The sequence below is a fragment of the Trifolium pratense genome, linkage group LG3 (genome assembly GCF_020283565.1).
Source record: "Trifolium pratense cultivar HEN17-A07 linkage group LG3, ARS_RC_1.1, whole genome shotgun sequence".
NCBI lineage: Eukaryota > Viridiplantae > Streptophyta > Magnoliopsida > Fabales > Fabaceae > Trifolium > Trifolium pratense.
The window spans coordinates 38001337-38028810 of NC_060061.1; the positions used below are offsets into that span (position 1 = coordinate 38001337).

The following is a 27474-nucleotide window of genomic DNA, read 5'->3' on the forward strand; positions in this document are numbered from 1 at the left end:
CCTCCTATAGAGAAGGGTTTTTATAGAGCTCCCAACACTGGGCCAAAGGTCTCCATTATGAGCTGCGTTTTACCAGCCCATAATGGATCGATGACTTCCAGAACTTCTCCTTGGATGGAGGAAGAAACCGTTTGTAGTCCTCATCGTGTGGAGGAGCACGTGGGAAACATGTATCCTGCTAATGTGGACGGGTAAGGCTACGTCTTATTGGGCCGTCTTCGATGTCCTAGCAGATTGGGATTTGGGCTAGCTCTAGGTCCAGTCCAGAACAGTTAATAAATTATAAAGTGCAAAAATGAATGACTAAGATTACTATAACATGTAAATGAGAGAAAACATTGAAGAGATTCAGATTCATCTCTCAAGTTTTGATATGCATTTTTTTTTATTTGCTCCAAATTTTGCTCTCATTTCAATAATGACGGGTCTAGTTTATAGAAGACTATCCTTTGTATAATAAAATAAATTCAAAGATTAAACGAAGTAGAAGAAATTAAGCCGATAGCTCTTCCTTTCATGTAAACAACTTCAAACTTACTCCCACCGGTAAACCAAGATATTTATTGATGATGAAAATAGTTATATATATATATTGATAAGTAATGTTAGTTGTTAGCTTACAATGTTATGTTAGTTTTTTTTTTTTGGTCGGGACTTGAACCCTGGACCTTCTGCTCCTTAACCCTTAGCTCAACCAGTTGAGTTACCCATCCCACCCGAAAATAGTTATTTGTTGGTTTGAATTGGTCTATAAGAATGTATCATCTGCGGATATGGATATGGATTGCACACTAGAGATGAAATACTATCAAATTTGAATTTCTTACTCCAAATTCTTTCAACAATCCAAGTGACATTTGTTAAAAAAAATAAAAATCCAAGTGACATTGCTTTAATAAAAACCTTCCACCACCGATAAAAAAAACAAATTAGTTTCAGGATCTCCTTGATAAAAACCTCTTTGAATATCCTCTTGATCGGTTGGTAATCCATTAAATAAGACCGAAATGTTATTAGTAAAAACTCACTCTTTAATCGAATGAAATTCATATTAATGAAAAATATTTTGAAAAAGACATTCACATTGATTTTATCCTATTAGGAGACTCATCTTCTTTTTCGCTACATCAATCAATCAGGTCAACACAACAATAAAAGCACCCACATGCACTATGTCCAAATGTTCAATTTTTCTCACTTTTCGTGAGATAGTTATACATAGGCACATGGTGTCGTTTCGTTTTCTTACTTCATTCACACTTTGTGAGAGCAACACATCATCTAATTTATGCAGGTACATCTATCATCGAATTGAAAAGGAAAAAATAGATACCTCCACATAAACATGTAACATCCATACAAACACAAAGCTAATCGTGTAAACTTTTTTTAGATCATCTAATAGAGAGAGATAGAGAATGGCGGCAGTAACTATGACTCTTATTGTAACTAAATATATCGCTAATTAGCGACCCGCATAAATGAATTAACGAGATTTCAGTTATCTTTGCCTGCACCATAACCAAGGAAACATTACGTAATCAAGGCTGGCCCAAGGGTAAAGCTACCTCACTTTAGGCCTCCAACAAAAATATATTTTTTATTAAACAAAAAGGCCCTGTATACATACAAAAAAAAAGGCCTCATTGCTTTAGACCTCACTTAATTTTGAAGATTATTGGGCCGGCCTTGTACGTAATCAACAAGAGAAGAAGACTCTGTTGAGCTTAACTCTAATTCGACTTTATCTAATGACTTGAGCTATGGATTGCATGCAATTAAAATATCAGCACGGCAAAGAAGAAATGCAAAGAGGCAAGGACCTCTAAATTTCACGCAATAGCTAGTGCAGGTATACTAAGATAATTATTGCGATAAACAAGTTTAAGTTCATCATTACTCCTACGAGTCTAAACGAATGATTAATCGAGTTCCTACCATTCTAGCTCAGGTTATCAAAATTCAACTCCACTCCACAATTAGGAGGGATTCTTCAGAATACAACAGATCAAGCAAGTTACAAGGTAGAAATGTTAACTTTTTCTCGTTCAAGCATGATGCTGTTGTGAGTATTACTTCTGCACTACACTTCGTTTAGCTTACTTGTTGCTGGTGTCCTCCATAAATGGGGTAAGCCCCATAACCAGCAGCATACATGCTCGGGTCATGAGGATGATGCAAAGCATATCCATACCCATCATAAACAGCTCCTCCATAATACGCCGGCGAATTCCAGGGACTGCCAAAATCCGTTCTAAACTGCTAGCCAAAGAGATATGTCAATTGAGATAGAATAATTACAAAATACAATTAATGACAGACAGCATGGAGACAATCTACTTACTCGAGCAGTTACTAGAAAGTTTGTCTTTTTTAAATAAAGTAAATTACGTAACATCATTAAACGAGCCATACTCTTCAATAGTTATTATTAGAGTCTTCTTTTGAATATGACAATTCATTAATGAACGATGTAATTATCAATATAATTTGATCGATCCACATTAAGCAAAAAAATTCAGAGCATGGTTGCATGATACTTCAATAAATTTAGCAGCTGAGAACAAATAGAATCATTTTCTCTTTACTAAATTGAAGCCGATGCTATTACTAGATGAGTTATTGGTCAATAAATTACAGTTGCCTCTATAGATCAATAAACCTCACAAGGTGACTCGTAAATGTATAGGTCTAAGTATGTGGTAGAGAACGAGTACCTGCTTATTTGCTGGGTTGCGACCCCAAGAAAGACGGACTGTTTGCTTGCCAATTGTTGTACCATTTAGCTTCTGCAATGCCTCTTCAGCGTTATTTCTGCAGATAAGTTGTTTTGAATGATTAGTGGAAACTATGTATCACTTCTCAATATGAAGAGATTTGAAAACGGATATAAATTTTACCTGTTGGCAAATTGTACAAAACCACATCCTTTTCCGACAGGGATCTTAACAGAGACTATCTCACCATACTGGGAGAATGGTTGTCTGAGATCTTCAGCAGTAGCACTAGGGTCCAGTCCTCCAACAAATATCTATAATGAATCCTTATAAAATTAGTGAAAAAATCAATTTCTCTAAAAAGAAACTTAATAAAAAGCTGAAAAACTAACAGTTGTATTTGTAGAATCAGCTTCAGATTGGCTAGGTGTGCCATTTGACTGGCCTCCTGTACAAAGAAACAAACTAAATGAATACTAAACTAGTAGAGATGTTCCAGAATTTCGATGCATAATTCAGGTGAAAAACAAATGCAAATGTTAAATCGGAGAGATATTGAAAAACATCCTAAACAAGGTTGAAAATTGCAACGTGGAGAAATGAACGACTGAATGGCCAGAAGTTCTATGAATGTATAACTTGCCTACTAAGGAACAAATACCATCATGCGACACTTCAATTGGTAAAATTGGAAGACATAGTAATTGACATTTCAAGCAACATATGTATCTATACAAAGATATGGCAATAACATTTTCTTAACAAAATTGATATCGCTAATTATACCTTGCGACACTCCAATTGGTAAAATCGGAAGACATGGTAATTGACATTTCAAGCAACATATGTATCTATATGAAGATATGGCAATAACATTTTCTTAACAAAATTGATATCACCAATTATACCATAAAATCATGCATACATTTATATGAGCAATAAAAATGTGATTCAACATGTTACTTGACAAAAATACAAAACAGAACAAAATAAAATTGAGGATTGAAAAGAGTTGGGATACCTTGTTGATAGCCAGAGGATTTCCTAGGAGTTGCAGCACCAATTCGCATAGGCCTGCTAGAACAGTAAACACCATTCATTTCATTCATAGCCTTTGACCTCTCATTATCATCTCCAAACCTGACGAAACCATAACCCTTTGAACGACCGGTATTGGCATCAAAAACAACTTTAGCAGCTTTAACAGAAGGATATCTATTAGAAAAAGTTTCAAGCAACATGCTATCTGTAACATCTGCAGCTAAATCTCCTACAAAAATTGAAAGATCAGGGACATTATCTGAGCGTTTGTGATCTCCTGTGCTAAATGTCGCCCAGTTAAGGCGGAAATATTGCTCTGTGTTGGGCATCAACATCCCAGCATAATTCTGCAAAACTTTCTCAGCTGTCCCATGTGAATGGAATTCCACAAATCCATATCCCTCCGTTTGACCAGTCTGCTTATTGCGAATAACCTTAATCGAGAAAATCTGCAAAAATACATCACAATAAGATCCAACAATAGTTTATCTATCTCAAACAAAATAAGAATCTCAGCAACCATTTTTCTACCAAAACGAGAAACTCAATTGTCCTAATTAAACACCACAGTATTTATTTAGATTACATAAAGGTCTCGATCAACAATCATTTTTCTACCAAAACAAGAAACTCGATTGTCCTAATTAAACACGACAATATTTATTTAGACCACATAAAAGACTTGATCGAATATTACAAGATTTTTCTATCATAAAAAAATAACTTTTTTTAAAATTCTTCAAAGTCCCATTCCAATACACCCTACTAAGCCTATGTTTGGTATCACAATGGATATGCCAGAATCATATTGGCCCACCATGATTTTCCAAAAGTTACACTCTATAGCTTCTGCAAAATCACATTGGATCGCCGCGATTCGGCTTACTCACCGTGCTAACAAACATACATTAAGCCTTCAAAATTAGATTATTTTTTTCACCAAACAAGAATGAATATTTTTTTTGCAATGATGTCACATTTTAGTTAAAATTAGCCACCTGCAAAAACTGTACCTAAACCCTTCAGTTCACCACTTGTCAGAAGTACTTGAAACTATACAAAAAAATCAAAACTTTTATCACACTTAAGAGTACAAACATTCCAATTACTCAATCTTTAGTCCTGATTTAACAATTGACGAGTACTTTAATTACACAATCATTACAACAACAACAAGAACAAAAAAACCGTTTCATTCTAGCTAGGTTGACAAAAACACAAAAGAAACAACATTAAGTATAAACGACAAACCAATCATCAAAAAACATAACGTAAAAACCAAACAAAAAAAGTACGATTTAATGTTCATAAATAAAAAAAACATAAAAAAACAAAACCTCGCCGGTAGAAGCAAAACAACGGTGAAGATAATTCTCATCCATCCAATGATGCAAATCACCGACCCAGATGGTCTTATTATCAGCACTAGATCCATGATGCACGTGAGGCACATGTTGTTGATGATGATAATGATAAGGCAAATAATGATGCGGTGGCGGCGCATAATGTTGAGGCGGTAACATATGATGTGGCATTACCATTGCCGGCGCTGGATATTGCATCGGAATCCACTGTTGGTGTGGCGGAACAGTAAGTGAATGCGGCGGCGTTTTGTTAGGACGGTGTTGAGTCGTCGTAGTAGTAGTAGTAGTAGTAATCTGTTCCGTTGGTTTGGAATTGGAATCAGAATTAGCACCGTTTGATGATTGCATCTTGTTGTTGTGTGAGTAATAGTAAATTACTAATTGCACCCCGTTCTCTCTATAAAGAGACAAGTTGGGTTTTGGTTAAGAGATAGAGAGAGAGATGAAGGAAGGAATTGAATTGAATAGAATAGAATCTGGATTTTGAGTGTTGCGGCGAGCGAGGGTATAAGGATTATGTGAATGAGTGAGGGTGGGGTATTAACCGTTGGATTAAATGAGAGGGTTAGATAATGAGCGTTGGATGTGGTAATGCTGAGTTTGTTTAAGTACTTGTAGTAGGGAAAGTACTATGCTGAGTTTTCAGAATCCGCCGCCACCTCTTTTCTTTCTTTCACTCACTTCTTTGTGGGATTTTATAGTACCTAACCTCTGTGTTGGTTTCTTTACCTCGTTTGTGTGTCTTGCTACGTAAGCAGTAATCTTCGCTTTTTTTTACCCTTTACTGCTTTTTTACTATATCTGTGTGTGTGTGTCGGGCAAATTAGCATATAGGGAGTATATACATATAGGAAAATTCTAATATTAACTATTTATATAAGTGGTTTATATGTGGTAAATGTAGATACTGAATATAAATAAAATTGAAATAATTATTTAATTAATATTGATTTGATTACAATAATAAAAAATAAAGACGTAATTCATATTCAACTGACGTTAATCATATAATTATTGCTGACTGATTTATTATTTACTTTAAAAAATATTGCTGACTGATTTACGTTGGACTAGTCCACAATATAGTCTATGGTTCTGTTTGGCAAAAATAGTTTATGGTTGATAAGCTAGCTGATAGCTTATGGCTGATGGCTGATAACTTCTAGCTGATTGAAGTGTTTGGTAAAATTAGCGGTTCAACTGACTGATAATGTAAAATGACATAAAAGGACATCTTTAATTCAATAATTGATCCGACCAAACCCGTTTAACCCAGTTTTTTAGTGGGATGAACTAAGGTCAATATCTTAAATTGACCTTACCTACCTAATTCGCTTAAAAAAAATCGAACGAATTGTCCCACGGTCATTTTTAAAAAAAAATTGTTTTACAAACTGAGATTGTAATTAGGAATCGATCTCAAGTATTTCTGAACAATTCGTCATATGTCTTGATTAAACTATATTTTCAATTCTATTTATGAATATTACCGGCTTCTCCCGCTATCATGTTCTCAATTCCAGTGTTAGTTTCCGAGTGCCGCCTCAATGTAAGTAGCTTAATTATAGTATATTTATTTTCTTTATTAATACTTTCTTCGATTTTTCTTTACGGAGTCTTTCTTCGATCTTAATCATAAGCAAATTTTCAATTTTTAGATCCATTGAATAACTAATGTATCTAGTCTATAATTAAGACTTGATACATTCATTATCCAATAAATCTAAAAAATTGGAAATTTACTTATTATAATTAAGATGAAGGGAGCATGTTACATTCTTTTTTTGGTACAAAAATGTTAATTACGTTCTTTATATAAGGCAAGTACTGTAATTACATGATAGACATGATTATGAATATGTGAAGCAAGTAATTACGGTATATGTCATTGAATTAATTGACAACCTTATCACTTTAGAGGCCTAAAAACACATTGATCAACTGAAATTAAACTCACAATTGTGAGATCTCGAGTTCGAACCCGGGTCACGACATTCAGTCTAACAATTTCGTTATTTTTTGCCAATTGAGCTAAGACTTATGGGACATCGCTTTAGAATGTTTACTACCTCTATTCTTAAATATAGGATTTTGTTGACTAAATCACGGGTATTAAGAAAATTGATAATTGTAATAAATTTATGGCTTAATTAGTAATTAAAATGGTCCCTTAAAGATATTTATGGTTTCAGATTGATCCCTTAAAAAAAAAGTCTGAATAGGTCCCTTAAAGACATCTCCGTTAATCAGTTTGGTCCATGAAAAAAGGTCTGAATAGGACCAAACTGATTAACTGATATGTCTTTAAGGGACCTATTCGGACATTTTTTTCTTTAAGGAACCTATTCAGATCTTTTTATCTTTAAGGGACCAATGTGAAACCAAAAATGTCTTTAAGGGACAATTTTACTAATTAAGCCTAAATTTATTGATTGTATGTATTGTTTTTACAATTTTATCCTTTAAAAGAGATAATTTATTTACCATTTATTGATTGTATGTATTTAATGTAAGGTTTAGAAAGAGAGGTAACATAATTAGGGGTATGTTTGGTAAAGCAATAATTTATAAAATAGAACAATAATTTTTTTAAAATGATTTTATAATTAGGGACGAATGTAGTATTAATATGTTAATTACATTATAGATACATTAGTTTTTTAATGAATCTAACCTTAATTATAGATCAGATAAATTAGTTTTCCAATGAATCTAAAAAGTAAAAATTTGCTTATAAAATTAAGATCGAAGGGAGTAACTTTTTTTAAAGTTTGAGTCAAAAGAATTTTTTTTAGTTATATAAAAATATTAATTATAACTTTGAGAAATATATTTGTACCAAAAAAAACTTTGTAAAATATAATAGGCATTAAAAACACATGAACAAATAAAAAAACAAGGAGATATTTATGTAATTGTGAATTTGTGATAAAAAAAAACCTCTTAGTAGAAAATAATAACCCAAAAATAAATAATTATTTTTTAGTGGATCGGTCTGCCAACTCACAAATAAATGAGGCGACTTTAGTATTTGAGCCCAAACTTTAAGTTAACTCCGTCTGTCCAATATTTGGACGGATTTAAATTGGACGGATCATCCGCTTTAGTGTTTTACCAATCATATTAGAGACAGATCATAATTTATGGTAGTTCAAAATTAATGATGCAATAACACGTTGATTTCATATCAGATAGCGGGAGTGGTTATGATGCATAAGCTTTTTCCTTCACCATACATAAATAATGAAAATTGCTTAACGCACCCCCCATAAATTGCTTAATGAAAACCATTTTTGTTGTGGAATGGTTTCACATTAGATGTACTTATAATGCCAAAACCATTTTTACTGTCGAATGGTTTTAGAGAGTTGTAATCCAAAACCATTTTGCTTGTGGAATGGTTTCGTGTGTTATTTATGTTAGGGTGGGGGCGCGCTTAGCAATTTGGGGGGAGCGCAAAACATTTTGGGGGGCACGCTAAGTAAACTGGGGGCGCTAAGCAATATGGGGGCGCATTAAGCAAACTGGGGGGTGCGCTAAGCAATCTGTGTTATTTATTCATGGCGTGCATAAGCAAAACTTATGCACCATAACTTATGCCTCAGATAGCTATGATATTGATAAGTGCCAAAAATTGGTAATTTTACATATATATTTTAAGCACTTATCGACTTATTTTAAAAGTAATTTCATATAAAAAACCAACTAATTGTAAATATTAGTTTTAATGAGAAAATTAGTTATTTTTGCTATTTCTATCTAATTCCAACACTTTTTGTAGGAAAATTTGGATTTAATGGAATTTGGAATGAAGAGATCAAAATTTTGAGTATGAGTTGTTGGCTAAGCGACGTCAAAGCGACAGACAAAAGGACGCAAGCTGTCAGAAAATGCAGAAAAATCAGTGTCGTCGCTAAGCGAGAGATAGCGAGGGATAGCGAGCCAAGTCAGTGGCAGGAGGAGCTGTAGCGAGAGATAGCGAGGGATAGCGAGAGATGGTCGCTGAGCGAGCTGTAGCGAGAGCCAGCGAAGCTGTGGCGGTTTAAAGTACTTCAGAGTGAAGAAACCTGCGTCGCTAAGCGAACAGTTCCGTCGCTAAGCGAAGATCCACTTTTCTGTCACTTATAAAAAGCCACTAGACTTCATTTTTTCTTATCCCATTCACATCCAACCACTCTAAACACTCAAAAACACGTCTAGAAGCAGAGAGAGATCCAAGGAGGCAGATTTAAAGGGATTTGAGGGTGGATCTACAACTTTTGTTGGGAAATCATCATTGATGTTTGTTCATCTCTCTTTTCTTCTTATCTTTTATGAAACTATCATGAAAATGAATAGTTAATCTCTCTTTTGTTGGGATTAGATGTAATTTACTCTATTAGTATGTATTTATCTTGATCATGGTGTTATGTATGATTTTAGATTATCTATTAATGTTGATATTATCTTTGATTTCAATGTTTTATCCTTGGATTTGAATTGTTATAGACATATACCTTTTGAATCTAAGAACTAAGATGATATCTATTGAACACTAAATTCTAGAGATAGATTTAGGTTTAATATTCACTTTTTGTATCGGATCTTAATGCTATTGTATTGATTGATCATCTGAGACATCAGAGGTTAATAGGTACAATAGATATCTCGGCGTTATCCGGACACGGAAACGTACGACGAGCGATACGTGATAATATTGGTAGATGGCTAAAATCTATATAACTGATTAGGGAAATACAAATGAATGAGTTAATGAAATCTAATCCCAGCAATCTTGTCTCTCTGTTATTTCCATCTTTTCTTTATCGTTATCATACTTTCTCGAACTTTCACGAACAATCATCTTCAAAACCACTCTACTTGAAATTATATTAATTGTTGAACGGCATCGATATCGCATCAGTCCCTGTGGAGACGATAAAAACATACTTACTTAAGTACATTTCAACAAAATGGCGCCGTTGCCGGGGACTGGCGTTTAGATATTGGAGCATTGCAACAATTTATATTCTTTTAAGTATTTGTATATATTTGTTTATATTGTAAAGTTTTTGCTTGTGCTAATCCTTCTTTGCTAGACAAAGAAAATTGTTTTTCTTGTTTGTTGAATCCTTTTTCAGATTCCCTATTAAAAGTAAAACCATGACTGATCGTGGTTATTACAACTTCTATACTCCGGATGAGTATGAATCATATCAACAGTTTCCTCCTTATAATTATGGGCAAACTTCAGAGGCTAAATTGGAGGAGACCATGATTAAATTCATGGAAATGCAGCAACAACAAATGCAACAGATGCAAGACCAGAACCAACAATATCTGAAAAACAGTCTTGCACGGGCCAAAAATTTGGAAAATCAGCTTGTTCAGTTGGCTAAATAGTTAGCCAATAACAATAACCAAGGAGAAACATTTCAAACCAACACACAAACCACTCATGATGAGAAAGATAATAATCCAATGAAAAATGAGGAAAGTGGAGAGAGTGTGAAACGTGTTGAAAACAATGAGGAAGAAAGAATGCGCGATGAATGTGGTGAAGAGAAAATAGTGATAGAAATAGAGACACCACACGAGGTAGAACTTCCTCAAGAGTTGCCATGTATTAAGAAGACTAGTTTTGTTGATAATGAAGAAGTGATGATGGGTGCAGAAGAAATTAAGGGATTACTTGACAAGGAAATATCAATTGAGCAAAAGAGGGAGATGGAGAACAAGGCGGAGATTGATCGGGTGATAGATGAAATATATGCCTTGTTCAATATGAAGCAATTGGGGAGGATATGGACTCCGCAATATCTATATTTCAAGTTCATGGAGTTCCTCCCAAACCGAAGGAAAAAAATGGATGATGTGTTGTCCGTTTCATTTTGGCCACCCTAACATCTCAGGCGTCGAGCTACCGACGCTAACCAAGCTCTTGTTGGGAGGCAACCCAATTTTCTTTCCTTTACTTTTATTTAAAGCATTTTTAGTTTCTTATATGTTATAATAGTTTTTGAATATGTTGTCCAATCACTTTTGAAAACAAAGTCTTTGAATTGGTGTGAATTTCATCTGAAATTCTGTTTTCTGCTATAGTCGCTGAGCGAGACCCTTGCTCGCTAAGCGAGCTTATCAGAGCTTTTGGAAATTCTGACAAAAGCCTAGGGTTGTATGTTTTACCTTGTTGTAAATGCAGGCATAACTTCATTTTCATGGCCTGAGGACAGTCCACACTTGTTGAAGAGGGAGAATAGCAGAAGCAGAGGATTAAAGCACGCCATATACAGTGACATTTTATTGTTTCAGTCATTAAATTCATGTTTTATGTTTATTGCAAATGTTGACTGAAATTTTTGTAAACATACATGGTTTAAACTTTTGTGATTGTTACATGTGCATATGAATTGAAAAGTTTAAGTTTGTGATTAATCAAATTCAAATGCATGGTTAAAATGACTTTTCTTTTAAATTGCATTGCTTGAGGTCAAATCTTTGTGATTATCTTTGAATGTTAGGATGAATTTGAACTAAGTAGCTTTATTCAATTTGATTTCATCCATTCCTTCTTAACATGATTGATTGATTATGAATCACGTAGACCTAGCCGGGTGAGATTGTGTGAACCTTCCATTGTTTATATATATGAGAGCCGGCAATTGTGTTTAACTCTGTTGATTTTAACTGAATCTTGCTATTACTTGATGTGTTTGATGTCATGGATATGATCAAGGCCTTGTTTCTTTTTGAGTGGTAACTACTTAAGCCAAAATAACCTACCTTGTGAGTTAGTGTGATCCTTTGCTACCCCCTTGAGCTAAAAATTTTGAAAATTTGTTTCTTTTGAACCCTTGAACCGAAATAAAGAAAAACAATGACTTAACCCTTGTCTTAGGATGATTGAGCATTGAGTTTAAGTAGGGTTGAAAACAAGTTGGGGAGAAAGAGGTTATTTGTTTGAATGGAAGAAAAAAAAAAAGTAGTTGAAAAATATGAGATGTTGAAGATGGTGATTGAAAAAGAAAAAGAAAAACATTGAAAGTCATTTGACACACAAATGTAAATCAAAGAAAATGTGTTACAAAAAGAAATTAATAGAAATTGTGTCAAAAGAATCACCAAAAGTAAAGAATGGGGAAAGTGAAAGAGGATGAATAACTTATGTAATGTTATGAAGATACTCAAAGTTTATGCTCTCTTATCCTTAAGGCTTTTTGAATCCAAAGAAAAACAATTATTTTTTGTAGCCTAGCCCCATTACAAGCTTAAGAAAGACCTTAGTGATCCATGATTGATAACATGTCTTGTGATTATGTTGAGATATATGTTTGAATTGATTTGTTGTGAACACATTGCTTGGATTGAGAGAAACACTACACCCTTGAGTTGAAACACTTGTGAGAATTGTGATTCTAGTTGATTGTCTTGTTGATTTGGAAAGTTTGAAATCTTACTTGAATTTTGAAACTATTTCACATTCATGCTTTGATTCTTTGATGATTATGAAGGTTTGATTTTGAACTTGCAATAAATTGAATCATGCAAACTTGAAATGATTTAAATCCAAAGTTTTTGATTGATTGCAAAGCTTGAATGAACTATGCACAAATGATGTTTGAACCAATGTTTTGAGAGTTTATATTTTGGACTTTTGTTTGAGGACAAACAAAGTTCTAAGTTGGGGAGAGTTGATAAGTGCCAAAAATTGGTAATTTTACATATATATTTTAAGCACTTATCGATTTATTTTAAAAGTAATTTCATATAAAAAACCAACTAATTGTAAATATTAGTTTTAATGAGAAAATTAGTTATTTTTGCTATTTCTATCTAATTCCAACACTTTTTGTAGGAAAATTTGGATTTAATGGAATTTGGAATGAAGAGATCAAAATTTTGAGTATGAGTTGTTGGCTAAGCGACGTCAAAGCGACAGACAAAAGGACGCAAGCTGTCAGAAAATGCAGAAAAATCAGTGCCGTCGCTAAGCGAGAGATAGCGAGGGATAGCGAGCCAAGTCAGTGGCAGGAGGAGCTGTAGCGAGAGATAGCGAGGGATAGCGAGAGATGGTCGCTGAGCGAGCTGTAGCGAGAGCCAGCGAAGCTGTGGCAGTTTAAAGTACTTCAGAGTGAAGAAACCTGCGTCGCTAAGCGAACAGTTCCGTCGCTAAGCGAAGATCCACTTTTCTGTCACTTATAAAAAGCCACTAGACTTCATTTTTTCTTATCCCATTCACATCCAACCACTCTAAACACTCAAAAACACGTCTAGAAGCAGAGAGAGATCCAAGGAGGCAGATTTAAAGGGATTTGAGGGTGGATCTACAACTTTTGTTGGGAAATCATCATTGATGTTTGTTCATCTCTCTTTTCTTCTTATCTTTTATGAAACTATCATGAAAATGAATAGTTAATCTCTCTTTTGTTGGGATTAGATGTAATTTACTCTATTAGTATGTATTTATCTTGATCATGGTGTTATGTATGATTTTAGATTATCTATTAATGTTGATATTATCTTTGATTTCAATGTTTTATCCTTGGATTTGAATTGTTATAGACATATACCTTTTGAATCTAAGAACTAAGATGATATCTATTGAACACTAAATTCTAGAGATAGATTTAGGTTTAATATTCACTTTTTGTATCGGATCTTAATGCTATTGTATTGATTGATCATCTGAGACATCAGAGGTTAATAGGTACAATAGATATCTCGGCGTTATCCGGACACGGAAACGTACGACGAGCGATACGTGATAATATTGGTAGATGGCTAAAATCTATATAACTGATTAGGGAAATACAAATGAATGAGTTAATGAAATCTAATCCCAGCAATCTTGTCTCTCTGTTATTTCCATCTTTTCTTTATCGTTATCATACTTTCTCGAACTTTCACGAACAATCATCTTCAAAACCACTCTACTTGAAATTATATTAATTGTTGAACGGCATCGATATCGCATCAGTCCCTGTGGAGACGATAAAAACATACTTACTTAAGTACATTTCAACAGATATATATGCATCAAAATGAACTTAGAGCATCCACAATGGAGCACTCCATTTTTGAGTACTTAAATGGTCTCACATAGACACATCATCAAAAAGTTCTAAAATGGGTACCAATGGAGCATTTCTTAAAAAGTTCTAAAATGGGTCCCATCAATAACTCCACATCATTAAAATTTGAAATTTAATTTAAAATAATATTGTCAAATTAAATTTTTTTGAATATATTAAATAAAGTGGGTCCCGTAAAAAGAAGAGAGAGAGAGTTCTTATATTAGAAGTGGTACCTATTAGGTACTAAAATGTGTTGTGCTCCAATGGTAGTACCTAATAAGTACCATGAGTACCTAATAGGTACTACACCATTGGAGATGATCTTAATTAACCATTCGTTTAAATCAGACATTTGATACTGGATAATCTATATGCCATCACAACAAAATTTAACTAGGACTTTTAAAATTATTATAGTTTGGACAATTTTTTATTAGTATGTCATAATGTCTTCATTTTTTTTTATTGGGGGTCACAAACTTCCCTAGCTTCAAGAGTCAACTAATTAAATCTTTATGAAAATCCCAAGCTTTCCCTGAACACAAGAGAGAAATAATACTAGTTTTAAATAATTTGAAGAATACTTGAAATTGATTATATATATATATATATATATATATATATATATATATATATATATATATATATAGGTTAAATTCTTCTAATACAGTTGTAGATGATCGTAAAATAATTCATATGTAATTATCTTAAATTTATATATTGCAACTTATCTCTTTTTTAAACAAAAAAACTTAAATAAACTATTAAGTAGCTAGAAATTAGAAATTGAGAACTATTAATTAGATGAAATTCTCATCTAAATTAGATGAGAATTTCAATATTAGTTTGAATCTGAAACTTAGGGTGAAGGTGAAGATTGAATAGCTTAGGGTAAGAAGAAGATTGATTCTGAATGAATCTGAATCTGAGTGTGATTGCATGATAAACGAGATGAGTGAAGACGATGAGATGGAACGAGATGGGTGAAAAAAAACGGGTTCCGAAAGGAAAAAAGAGGGAATGAGAGTGATTGTTCCGCGCTATGATATAAGCCACGACGGTTTAGAGGAAACGACTGTAATCCTCACAATTGAAAATAGCGACGACTGTTTGTAGGAACTTTCGCGGGTCATCAGTCGCAAATCAAACCTTTTTTTTTTTGTAGTGATATAATCAAACAAATTATCGAGAGATATAAGTCAAAAATGATTTTCCATTTTCCATCTATTGTTCCAAACAAGGCTTGTTAAAAATGACACACCACCAAAATAGTACCTTAATTAATAATCTTATGCCTAATCTTAAAATAAAATCTTTCATATGTACAAAAAATATAAGTAGAATCAGAGACTTCTACATTTTATTAGTCATTGTAGAGAAAACTCTCATATGGTGTCCCGGTAAGCACTTTTTGGACTTCATCCCAGTTTTCAATTTGCATTGATAATGGGGCGGTATGTATCTTCACTTGACGACTCTCCAGTTCTCTGTATGGCACCCTCAGAAATTCTTGTACATCCTTCAATTTCTATATAATAAAATGAAATATTCAGAAACATATATATTGGATGTGTTTGATCGGCTAAAAAACAGAGAATTTGACAACTTTTGTTGAATCCTGTTTGATTTGAAACTGGTTATGGGACCGAAACCGAACAAATTAGGTAGCAAGTTACCAAACAAAAACAAGATTTTTGTCCTTACTGAACCACATGACATCTTTTTTCCACGGTACAACTATAAAAAATACGAAAATACCCATTTTATTTTCTAATATAAAAATATTATCGCCCTATATTCTTCCGGTACAATTTTATCATGTCCTGTATTATCTTGTTCTATCTTGTACTGTTATGTCCGGTCTTTATATTATTTTACGAATCAAACGCACCCATAAATTAGAAAGTTCATAATGGACACATACACCTAGTAAAATATAGGGCCGTTCCAATTAAATTAGAGTCCCGGCTCTCATTGTAAAAATGGACCTTTAATAAAATAAAAATAAAATTTGTTATAAAAGAGAAATCTTCTATTTAAATTGTAAATAAATACAAAAAAAAAAGTAATTTAACTAGGGGGTGCAAACAGCAAGTCAGCATAGCATAGTGGGTGTAAACAGAAAGTCAGCAATTTACTTGAGTGGGCTGAGCTGGTGGAAGTAGATGATGAATTTCAGTTTACACCCCAAGGATACACCGACTTATTATTTGCACCCTAGGTTAAAAAAAAAAACAAGGCCCCAAATATCTGCAGACCCAGCTCTGTAGAGCTGTTTGCACCTCCCTAAGGCTACCCCTGGTAAAATATAAAAAGACAGGTTGTAGAATTATGGTGTGGCACATGAGAAACATAATGTGCCCCCTTAACAAGTTAGCTAATCTTTGGATAGACGGTGAGTTTTAATAGAATTACGATGACACTATAATTTTATTGAAGTTAAGCATAACTTTTGCCAAAATCAGATGACTCGCCTAATTCTTTCAATTTCACTAAGAATCTAAACATACACTTAGTCTTACCGTACGGTTGTTGACAAGATCCTCGTAGTAAAGAACAACGTGCCGGATGTTCTTAAAATATGCTACAGCTTTTGCAACTGTCTCCTCTGTTTTCTTTAGCTCTGGTATCAATAACGTGACATTGATTTGTGGCTTGTACTTTGCAAGAATTGTAGCCTGCAGAAGCATAACTGAATAAGTTCTGAAATCAAAGGAGAGTATAAGTTGAACAAAAGAGTGAATAAAGTAGAGAGACCTCCATTGTAGAGTGCACATGAGACTTATGTGTTCCATTCAATAGCTTAAAATCTTTGTCATAAGTATTGGCTAGTACAGATACCATTCTACGCAGCAAATTTCTTCTGAACAAGAATATTGCAGAAACTTGTTTCTGCTCCAAGTATTCCACTATTTCTTTATGATGATCCATCAAACCCTTCATAAAAAATAATAGTAGTTAGGGAAATAACAAGATACAAGTATTCCGTCAAATCACTCTACTACAGTTACTTTAATGGTATGACATTGAAAAGAAAAAAAGAAGAGAGAATTCCTTTTTTTTTTTGGTTACAAAGAAGAGAGAATTCCTATTGGACGTCAGTGTGAAATTAATTTACACCGACAATACATATTGATTAAACTCTTTATTTTAATGGTAAAAAAACAAGAGAAAATAAAATATACACTAACGGTGCAAAATAATTATACATTGTCAATCAGTAACAATATGTATTTCAACATATCACATACTTTCTTAATATGAAATGAAAGATTATATTTCATATTGATTGTAAGTGTAAAATTAATAAAATTAATTTACACTGACAATGCGTAATTGTTGTTATGGAAACCATGTAAGTAATTAACATGATGCTTACCTGATTAAGCATCCATTTGAAGCCAACAGCAGCAGAGCACTCATTTTTGGAAGCACTAGTGAACCAATCAAGATTATAAACTTCATCCATCGTCTTCAAAATTAAAGAAACGTTTTCCCTTCTTTTGCTAACAGAAAATATTTCTCCATTGGAGCTTACGTTAATATGACTGTTCAAGAATGTCTCAAACCAGCCACTCCCAGATCTTTGCATTGATACGATGCAAAAATACCGAACAGGATTGCAACTACATTCGTCTCTGCAAATTCATCAATCATAATGGAAATTATTTTGATAATGGTAGTTAGGTGATTTAATTTTTTTAATTACAAAATAACATCCATCTTTTAATTACGAAATTATCTTAAAATTTAATGAAAATTTAAACGAAATAAACTCAAAATTTGGCGTAAATGAAGAACTTATATTGACATTAGTAACATACATGACCAACTTGTAACTTTTTAAATCTAATGAACCAAATTAAAATTTAAAATAAATTTAAGTCAAAAATCTATTATTGATAAGCTACTTTTAGCAACTTGTTTCTCTCTATAATAAACAAATACAATTTTTTTTAAAATCTTATGAAATTGATTAGAAGAACAAAAAAAATCAGCCATTTAATTTGGTATAAGATGAAAATCATTTTTACTAAGTTTAAATGAAGTATAAAATCAAAAGAAAAAAATGACTACATGAAATACCTGCTATAAGTTTTGGGTTCTGGATAATGCAAATAGGGAAGTTCCCATTCTTGTACATCTGAAGGACGAGGACATGGTTGCTTGAAGACACTGATTCCTAAGAACTTTGAATTTGTGCTGATACCTTTTAGCTCTAAACAAATTGAGCAAATGTATATTACACAAACCAATGCAATAGCTAAAATCACCAACCTCAATGTTAATGGAAATTTCTTTGTTGATTTTATATCTAGTGTGTCCTGTAATACATGAATTATATATACCAATGTCAGTCTCAAATATAAGCATTGTTAACAACTTAATATTATTACCAAAGTGTATGCAATAGTAATAACAATAAGAAAAAGAGATCACACATGTTGCTTACTTTGGTTTCCATCTAAAGATCTCCATAAAGAAAAATAGAAAAGAGATCCAAAGAATATTGAAGGGTATTTTGTTTCACAAATTTCAAAGGTAGAGAGATACATGGCGAGAGAAGGGGTCAGAGAGTAGTATATGTCTATACCATGCAGCAAAAAAAAAAAAGTAATGTGGCCAATGAATGACCATGTATAAATATGTCCATATATATATACCTTGCACTTGCATGCATCCCTTTTCTTTAATTTAAATAATGTAATATTTCGCAGCTAATAACTAAATTTATGAAAATTGCAAAAATTATATAATGTACTATTGTGGCAAGTGTGAGTGGTTCTGTTGGGTACATCACGAGGGGGTAGTTAGGGGGATCATCCACATTAGGCTCAAGAATAACTTCACAAGTGAGTTGGACACCACACTTTAACCAAAAACCTTAAGGGCCCGTTTGGTGCACAGGATAAGAGACAGGATAGGATAACTATATCATATCCTGTCTCAATCCAGTGTTTGGTGACACAACATGATATGATAAGTTAATCCTGAAGCTTATCCTATCCTGTTTCTCTAGTTAAAATCCTTATCCTGAATTTGAGCTGGGTTACCAGCAGGATAGGATAAGAAAAAAAAAATCGTTGATTTATTCTATAAAATATATTTTAAAATAAAAAATTGAAAATTAATAAAATAATTTGATAGTAAATTAATAATAAAATAATTAATTTTTAAATATATATGTGATTTTCTCACAAGGGTAATTTTGTAATTTATATAATCTAAAAAATCAAAATTCTCCTAAAATTACAATATTTTAAATTAAAATAATTATTAAAAAATTTCAAAATAAGAATATTAATTTAAATTTAATAACAACTTAAATATAATTCTTTTGCAATGGTAGTTTTATTATTTACATATATCATATATTTATTTAGCTTATCTAACATGTATAATTGAGTTATTTATTTGATCATGATCCATATAAAAAACTTAATTTGCTTATTTTCTCATGATTTGTATTTAAAATTTAAAGTTATTTGATTACTTTTTCTTTTTGTACAATTACTTATTTATATTTTTATTTATAAAATTCAAAGTATTACAATATAATTTTTAACAAATAACAATTGTTTTACGAGGGTAATTTTGTCATTTAAATATGTTATGTATCTTATCATATTGGTATGAACAAATATGTATTAAAAATATGATATAATAGTTATCATGTTTGTTATCCTGTGTGCACCAAACACATGATAGGATAACTGAGGATAACTTTTATCCTGCTGATATCCTATCCTATCACTATCCTATTGTATATCCTATCCTGTCACTATCCTATCCTGCGCACCAAACGGACCCTAAGGTGTTAGGTTTATGGGTCCTCTCACATATAAAGTGTTCAACCTCCACTTTTCTAAGCAATGTGAGACTTAACACTCACACTTGTCGCAACAATCTCCTCCTCAAGTGCGAGTCCATCCATTCTTGGATATGCTCCCCCTCAAGCGGAAGCTTTCTTCATCCTACACTTGTACCGCTGTTAGCCACACTGCTCAACGAGACCTGCCGCCTGACCACCTTTGTCAGGAATTTTTTTTGATACCACTGTTAGGTCACGAGGGGGCAGCTAGGGGGATCATCCACATTGAGTTTAAGAACAACTTCACATGTGAGTTAGACACCACACTTTAACCCAAAATCTTAAGGTGTTAGGTTTATGAGCCCTCTCACTTATAAAGTGTTCAACCTCCATTTTTCTAAGCAATGTGGGACTTAACCACTCACACTTGCCACAACAAAGCTTCAAATGAAAAATTGATTTAAATAATTTATCTTAAAATATGATTTTAAGTATTTCATTATTTTATTATAAATTTTTTTGGATCAAAAAATTTCAAAAAAACTCTTAAAAAGAAGCTATTTCAAATAGCTTTTTATAAAAATTATTTTTTAGAGATAGTTTTTTTTTTTTTTAAAAAGTGAGTTTTATCAAGTAAAAATTTCTAAGATAAATATTTAAATTATTAAAAGATGAATTTAAAATAACTTTTACTCTTTTTAACCAAATTATCATAAAAATTATTTTTAAAAATACAAAAAATATTACTTTTTTAAAGTTAAGGATACACAAGTTTTTTGTGTTGTACCCATGTGAGTTGGAAGGACTGTGAAGGACCATATGTATATTGTCATTTATCAATTAAGAAACAAGTTTTTAGTATATGCTATATGGTCTTGGATTGCGAGGACTCTATTCGGTAAAGTAAGCTTATTGAAAAAATGCAACTAAACAATTTTTTTTTTGTCAGATAAATTTATACTCCAACTCTACTTATAATTTGACTTAGACACAATGATTGGTACCTTGATCACAAAAGTTATGTGTATCCAACTCTACTAATTAAAATATTAACGGTAACACACATGAGTCACTCTCATAAAAACTCTAATAAAGATTAGAAAAATATGTAAATAGTAAGCTCCTACGAGTTAAAATAACAACCACACATTCCTTCTCAAATAAAAAAAAATAAAAATCAACAACAACACACAGCTTGATTTAAATTATTGTTTTTTATTTGCCGATTTAGTTCTATAGTATAGTCTTTCCAAGAATAATTCATTTTATTTTTTCTGTTTTTGTTGCAGGGTTAACCCCATGTTATTCACACACAAACTTTAAATTCAACTCGATCGGGGATCATCTTGGTTTGTCCATCACTCCATTGATCACAACTTCTCATTCAAGAGAGTAATATTATTCTCAACAGTGTCATCTCTTATGTCTTAATCTAATGGTTGAGAATGTTTAAAAAAATAAAGTGGTTTAAAGAGAGAAACAATAGGGTAGATCAACAACTACAATTATCGCGCATGACAGACGACATGAAAGGATTTGTTGACATGTAGCGGTTGTCTGTGAAGATAGGCCAGACTGAGACATAAGGTCTAGCTTACAAGAGCTGCGAAGAGAAAAACACTAACATAGTTAAAAAAGAAGTTCATCAAAATTCAAGATCTAACAAATCGAATAATTGAAAATGATTCTAGAAATTAATATTTGTGAATCACGAATATCCAACTGGTTTATTAAGTTTTTATAACGTATTTTATTTTTCTTTGACAAATAACACGACTAAAAGAACGTGAGCGCACAACATATTTTTAAGATAATACTACTTGATCATATAATGTGAAATAGAAATAAGGTTATATTAATTAAGATATCTTCTTTTGAGCACATGCTAGTCACGTCGACTTTGCATAATATACACGATATCGTTAACAACTGATCTAAACTAACGAATTAAGACATATGATGTTTATTTATTGTTAAGCCTGTTGAAAAGGAAGTTGAAGAAGGCAAGGCTAAGGGTGATGCTCTTTTCAAGGCTATTGAGGGTTATGTTTTGGCTAATCCTAATTACTGATCCATCTTCCAAGTTTGGCTACTATCATCAATAATAATAATAATAATAAACAAAAACATGCTTGTTAGTTTTGTTGGTGTCTTTTTAATGTAATAAGTGTTATGTTGTCGATTTCACATTTTGATGTACGTGTATCTCACTTATCACTAAATCAATCATAATACAAATTAAGAGGTTCTTGACCGACATACAAAAGTACCCAAAAAGAACGCAAATCTAACGAATAAGACCACTGCTTATCAAAAAGAAAAAAGAATTAAGACCACTTATAATTTATTTAACACATATTACACAATAACACAATCTAACGAATTAACACACCACTTATAATTAACACGCTTTATTATAATAATACAAACAAAAACATAAACACACGTAATTGAACTTGTCCTGGATCCGTCAAAATAAAATTTGAACTTGTCCTACCCAGCTAGCTATTGACATATCTATAATCCATACACTGAAATTTTACGAAGAAGATCGATTTCGTGAAAGGTCCAAGCAATGTGAATTTTTTTTTGTTATTATTTTATATATTAATTTTTTTAAACGTGCACGAAGCCACCAAAGTAATCGCATTTTCATCATATGCTTAACTGAAAAATGTCATATTGACCGAAAAAAAAAAGGAAAATTGCAGATTCGATTCATACGGTTGTACTTGGTGACAAAAGACCCAAATTATTTGTGATAAATTATACACGTAGACAAAAGACCTAAATTATTTGTGAATTGTGATAAATTATACACGTACTTAAGTATCTAAGTATCTTTATAATTACAACTAATGATATCGGAGTTTGTTTGGCGTTTTTTGAAGAATCATATTTCTACTCGTGATAACTTTTTTAAAAGGTGGTATTTTGAATATTGATGCTCAATATGTGTTCTTGGTTTTTGTTCTAGTGAGTCGTTATTACATATTTTCTTCATTTTTGATCTGTCCCATATAAGGTGTGGTGTGGTGTTCTTTAATGGTTAGAGATACAAGCGCTTTTCATAATAATCAGCTTGTTCATACTAAATATATTATTTTTTTAATCAACTTAAAAATTAATTTTTACTTATAATAATGACCGAATAGTACTAGTATTATATTTTATCTTCCTTCCTTTCATGAGATAAATATGTATTATTAATCCTTTGTAGGTTCGCAAAATTACTTTCACAAGAGAAGAGGATTCGAGAATTGACAATTCCGCAAACTAATATGACCTTGATATAAAGAGACATCAACTTGTTATTCATGAACATGCTTAGTTTTCGTCCTACAACTATTTTCGAGTCTTTCTATGTATCAATTATCTATTTTATTTTATTTTTGAATTGTATTGGATTCAATTGATGTAAAGAATAAAAGAAAAAGTGTGCTTATTTATTTTTTAATTTCATGAAAAAAGATTTAAGTCAATGTTCTTCTGAATACATAATAAATTAACTATGCCAACGGTAAATGGTTAGAATTTTCTTTTTAATGTTTTGTCTATTTTTGGGTACAATTTAATGTTCAGTCTATTTATTTAAATGAATTAATATGCACTTATTTATGAGCTATACTATTATGTAAATTAATACTCCCTCCGTCACAAATTATAAGAGAAAAAACAAAAGTCACATTTATTAAGAAAAAGTAAAACATGATAATTTGAAATACTTCCTCCGGTCCTTTTTATAAGGAACACTTAGGGCAAAAAATTTGGTCATTTTTATAAGAAACTTTGACCAATTTTCAAATGTTTTAAATGTTCAATTTCACTTATACCCTTATTTATTATGAGAGAGAATTTAAAAATAAGTAAGTTAGTTGAATAAAGAGTAATTAAATAAGGGTATACATGGAATAAATTTAAATTTATAAGAGTATTAAATGAAAATAACTATGTTAAATGTGTTTCATTGGTCTGTGTGATTTTTTCAAAGTGTTCCTTTTAAAAAGGACCGGAGGGAGTATATTTTTGTGGGTTTTTCTAAGGGTGTGTTTGTTTCAAGGTATGAAATTGCATTCCTTGGAATGATATTCCTAGGAATATTATTTCCAGGAATAACATTCCTACTCATGTGTTTGGTTAAAAACTTAAAATTTAGATTTCCTGGGAATGTTTTTAAAATTTATATAAAATAAAAAATTGAAAAAATAAAAATGCAAATAAATGTGAGTGGTAGTGGGAAGTTATGAGAAGTTATAGGAAGTTGAGTTTTATTCCCATGAGAATGTTATATTCCCACCCTATTAGCATGAGAATAACAAGTGTAGAAGTTATGTGTAATTAACATTCCTGAGATTAAAAAATTCCTGGGAACAAACTTTCAAAACTTGAAACAAACATAGCAATGTTACATTCCAGATCTCATATTCCCAGGAATAACATTACAAACCTTGAAACAAACACACCCTTAGAATAAGTTGCATTGAAAAATGGGAGAGCGAGAAAATTAAATGTAATTTGCATTTAATTTTATGAGATTAAGAAAAAAAAACATTTATGAAAATGGTTTTTTCCTTATAATTTAAGAGAAAAAAATTGGATTCCTTAATTCAGTATGAATATTGGTTCAAGTAAAGAAGTATTTGATCTTTAAGCAAGCAATTAAGAGCTCAATATTTAACTAATGGGTAAATGAATTCTCTAATACGAGTCATTTGAAAAAAATTGAATTCGATTTTTAAAATAAATAATTTTTATTAGATCTTACTAACTCACAGTTTAATTAACTTTAGATTATCATATCTCTTTTCTTTGAAATTTGAAAAGAAGAAATTAACACCCAAAAATAAAGGAAAATATATGTATAAAAAGAAGAAATTAAAGATTTGAACGATTATAAAAATGTCTGTTATGTTACATGTAAGGTAATATTCACACTAAGATCAGATGTCAACCACCCAATAAATTGAACATGCAAAAGCCACATAACAAATATAATTTAAATTGTCAAAAAGATATAAAAATTGAAGGAGGTTAATATGAATTTGGTGACGTTACTAGTTTAAATAAATTTTAATAAAATATTAACTAATTTTTATAAAGAGGAGATATTCTTGATGCATTTGTGCACATACTTTAAAAAAGTAGAAAAAAAAAAGAATTAAATAATGTGTATTTTTAATATAATTAAATGATAAACAAAGTATTGTGAGTGTGCCTAAATAATGGGTGGCTCAACGAATTTTGGAGAGGCTCTAATATCATCTTAAAATTGGATATGATCTAACTCAACCCTACAAAATCGACTTGTAAGGCGATGATTGTCTCTTACTTATAAACCTAACTCAACCATACAATACCATATATAGTTCAAATTCAGAAAATTTTGGAAAACATATTTTGAAGTTTTTTTTAAGGGAAAAAAATTCAGAAAACGCATTCCAAAATACGTATTTATTCAAGGACAAAAATAAAAATCCGAAAGTAGAAAAGAAACACGGGAAATTGAATGAGAAAAATTAATTGGAAATAATGTTGCTCATTCTTTGGCCCATATATAGTAATATAGCCCTTCAAGAGCTCAGCATGATTTGAATTGAGGAAGCTCCTCAGAATATTGTACAGCTCTATGTTGAAAATTTCTATTACACCCCCCCCCCCTCCCCCGCTCCCCTTATGTTTCTCCTACCCACAAAGTTCGTTTTTTTTTGCCCTTATTCTGAATATATTTATCAAAGTTAAAAATAATTAAAGAATTTCGGTAGAATCCGATTTTTTTATTTTTAGATTTTTTTTTTTTTTTAATTTAACAATAACTACATAATTAACATAATCAAATAATGCATTTAACATAATTAAATTTTTTGCACACAACATTATAGTTTTCCAACACCTTAATGCCCCAACTTAGGTCACAAGCAAGCGTTACCAAGCTCGGCTAGATTTTTCACTTGTGCTTTATTTATATTTTTTATCTAGATTTTATGTTTATACGTCGTTATGAACTTTGTATCGTTTGGATATTTTGTTTATAATGGGACATATTGATGAAAGTACAAAAATAAGTATTTTTAATATATCGTATCCACAGAAACTAGTGTGATATTAATTGTTCATTCACGATTTCCATAATTTTAAGTGCGGGTTTTATATGATTTTTGTTTCGGAACATAAAAAGTGCGATATGAAAATATTTAAAAATGCAGAGAAGAGAAATTGTCGGGATTAGACTTTATTATTTCATTCACATGTATCATTCAACTATTGACATATATATTTCATTCACCAATCATTATTACCACATATCTCTCATCGAACGTATCCGTGTCCAGATTATGCCGTGAAATCTATTGTATCGATTACATATCAATGTTCTTTTGGTGTATTTTAATTGGATATCAATTTGTTATGCATATTCAATTATTTCAAAAAGCAGAATTCGAACCACATAAATATATACTTACAAGTAATATTTTTTTTTTCGAAAATATTCATATTCTAGAATCCAATTTTTTATTATTTTGAAAAATAGATTCCGAATAATTTTAAAGAACAAATACAACTGTGATATAACTAAAAAATAAACTTATAAACATTTTTGACCAAAAATATAAATTGCGGGTACTTCTCTTAGTTAGATTTTATCATTGGTTAGATGCAGAATTTATTAGGACTTAAGCAAATGAAGAGAGCAAAATTCAAAAGACTAGTCCAATAGGCGGAAGAGCATAATGACTCAAGTACCACATTGAACACTTTGATATACTTAATGTAGAACTCCTAATATTGCCACACCCTTTAAGAGTCGAAGTCCACGATGACTTTCACTCTATCAGCACTGACCCGATGATAGCTCTTTTCTTTTCGACTACTTCATTCACCTATCAGTATTCGGTGGAGTACCTTAATCCAACCTATAAAGCTCTTTCCATGACCCAACCCTCAAGAAAATCACCAATTGTTAAGACTTAAAACACATGAGGAGAACCCAACCCGAAAGACTACTCCAATAGGTAGGAGAGCCTCATGGCTTAAGTATCACATTGAACACTTTGATATACTCGATATGAGACTACGTACTAACCGAACGGTCCAACAAATTTAGAATTCTAAAATAACGTCTATTGTGAGAGACTTTTTTAAAGTTTAAAATAAAAATTGAACATGCTCTATAAAAATGAGGCCAAGCTTTGAACAATTGTCAAGAAAAGATATGACACTTTTCTTAAATTATACATTTATATTAATTGAGTTTTTTTACACTTTTCTTAAACCAAAATCTTGATGTCTAAACTTTAAATTGATATATTCAATCTTGTTGATATATTCAATATTCTTCTCACTTCAAACACAACTAATTGAACTTGTCCTGCCCAGCTAACATATATCCATAATCCATGCAATGGGCAATAGAATGAAAATTTCTACATAGAACAATCTTATAACATACGTATACATGCTTTCTCTGATTCGCAGCATTGTAGTTGGAT

General features: G+C 31.7%; 2 protein-coding genes across 2 annotated transcripts; both read right to left on the reverse strand.

Moving 5' to 3' along the window:
• Positions 1–1830: 1830 nt before the first annotated feature.
• Positions 1831–5862, reverse strand: LOC123916641 (polyadenylate-binding protein RBP47C-like). Its single transcript, XM_045968149.1, has 6 exons — positions 5096–5862; positions 3739–4207; positions 3110–3165; positions 2901–3031; positions 2718–2814; positions 1831–2259 (listed from the first exon to the last, which is right to left on the reverse strand). The coding sequence occupies exons 1-6, from the start codon at positions 5468–5470 to the stop codon at positions 2095–2097; spliced, it is 1293 nt and encodes a 430-aa protein (XP_045824105.1). The 5' UTR covers positions 5471–5862; the 3' UTR covers positions 1831–2094.
• Positions 5863–15538: 9676 nt separating this feature from the next.
• On the reverse strand, positions 15539–20110 carry LOC123915053 (nodulation protein H-like). The gene is made up of 6 exons (XM_045966206.1): positions 20069–20110; positions 18262–18500; positions 17555–17813; positions 16933–17112; positions 16698–16853; positions 15539–15703 (listed from the first exon to the last, which is right to left on the reverse strand). Exons 1-6 carry the CDS (start codon positions 20108–20110, stop codon positions 15539–15541), a joined length of 1041 nt encoding a protein of 346 aa, XP_045822162.1.
• Between the last annotated feature and the right edge of the window lie 7364 nt (positions 20111–27474).

What these genes read in the sequence shown, in the direction of transcription:
- LOC123915053 (XM_045966206.1), bottom strand. Translation starts at nt 20,110, where the DNA reads ATGGATGGACTCGCACTTGAGGAGGAGATTGTTGCGACAAGT. An exon ending in GAACCCAAAACTTATAGCAG is followed by an intron (nt 17,814 to 18,261) that starts GTATTTCATGTA and finishes ATGAATTTGCAG; the next exon opens with AGACGAATGTAGTTGCAATC. An exon ending in TCAAATGGATGCTTAATCAG is followed by an intron (nt 17,113 to 17,554) that starts GTAAGCATCATG and finishes TTTTTTATGAAG; the next exon opens with GGTTTGATGGATCATCATAA.
- LOC123916641 (XM_045968149.1), bottom strand. Translation starts at nt 5,470, where the DNA reads ATGCAATCATCAAACGGTGCTAATTCTGATTCCAATTCCAAACCAACG. An exon ending in GTTTTGCTTCTACCGGCGAG is followed by an intron (nt 4,208 to 5,095) that starts GTTTTGTTTTTT and finishes GTATTTTTGCAG; the next exon opens with ATTTTCTCGATTAAGGTTAT. An exon ending in CTGATTCTACAAATACAACT is followed by an intron (nt 3,032 to 3,109) that starts GTTAGTTTTTCA and finishes GATTCATTATAG; the next exon opens with ATATTTGTTGGAGGACTGGA.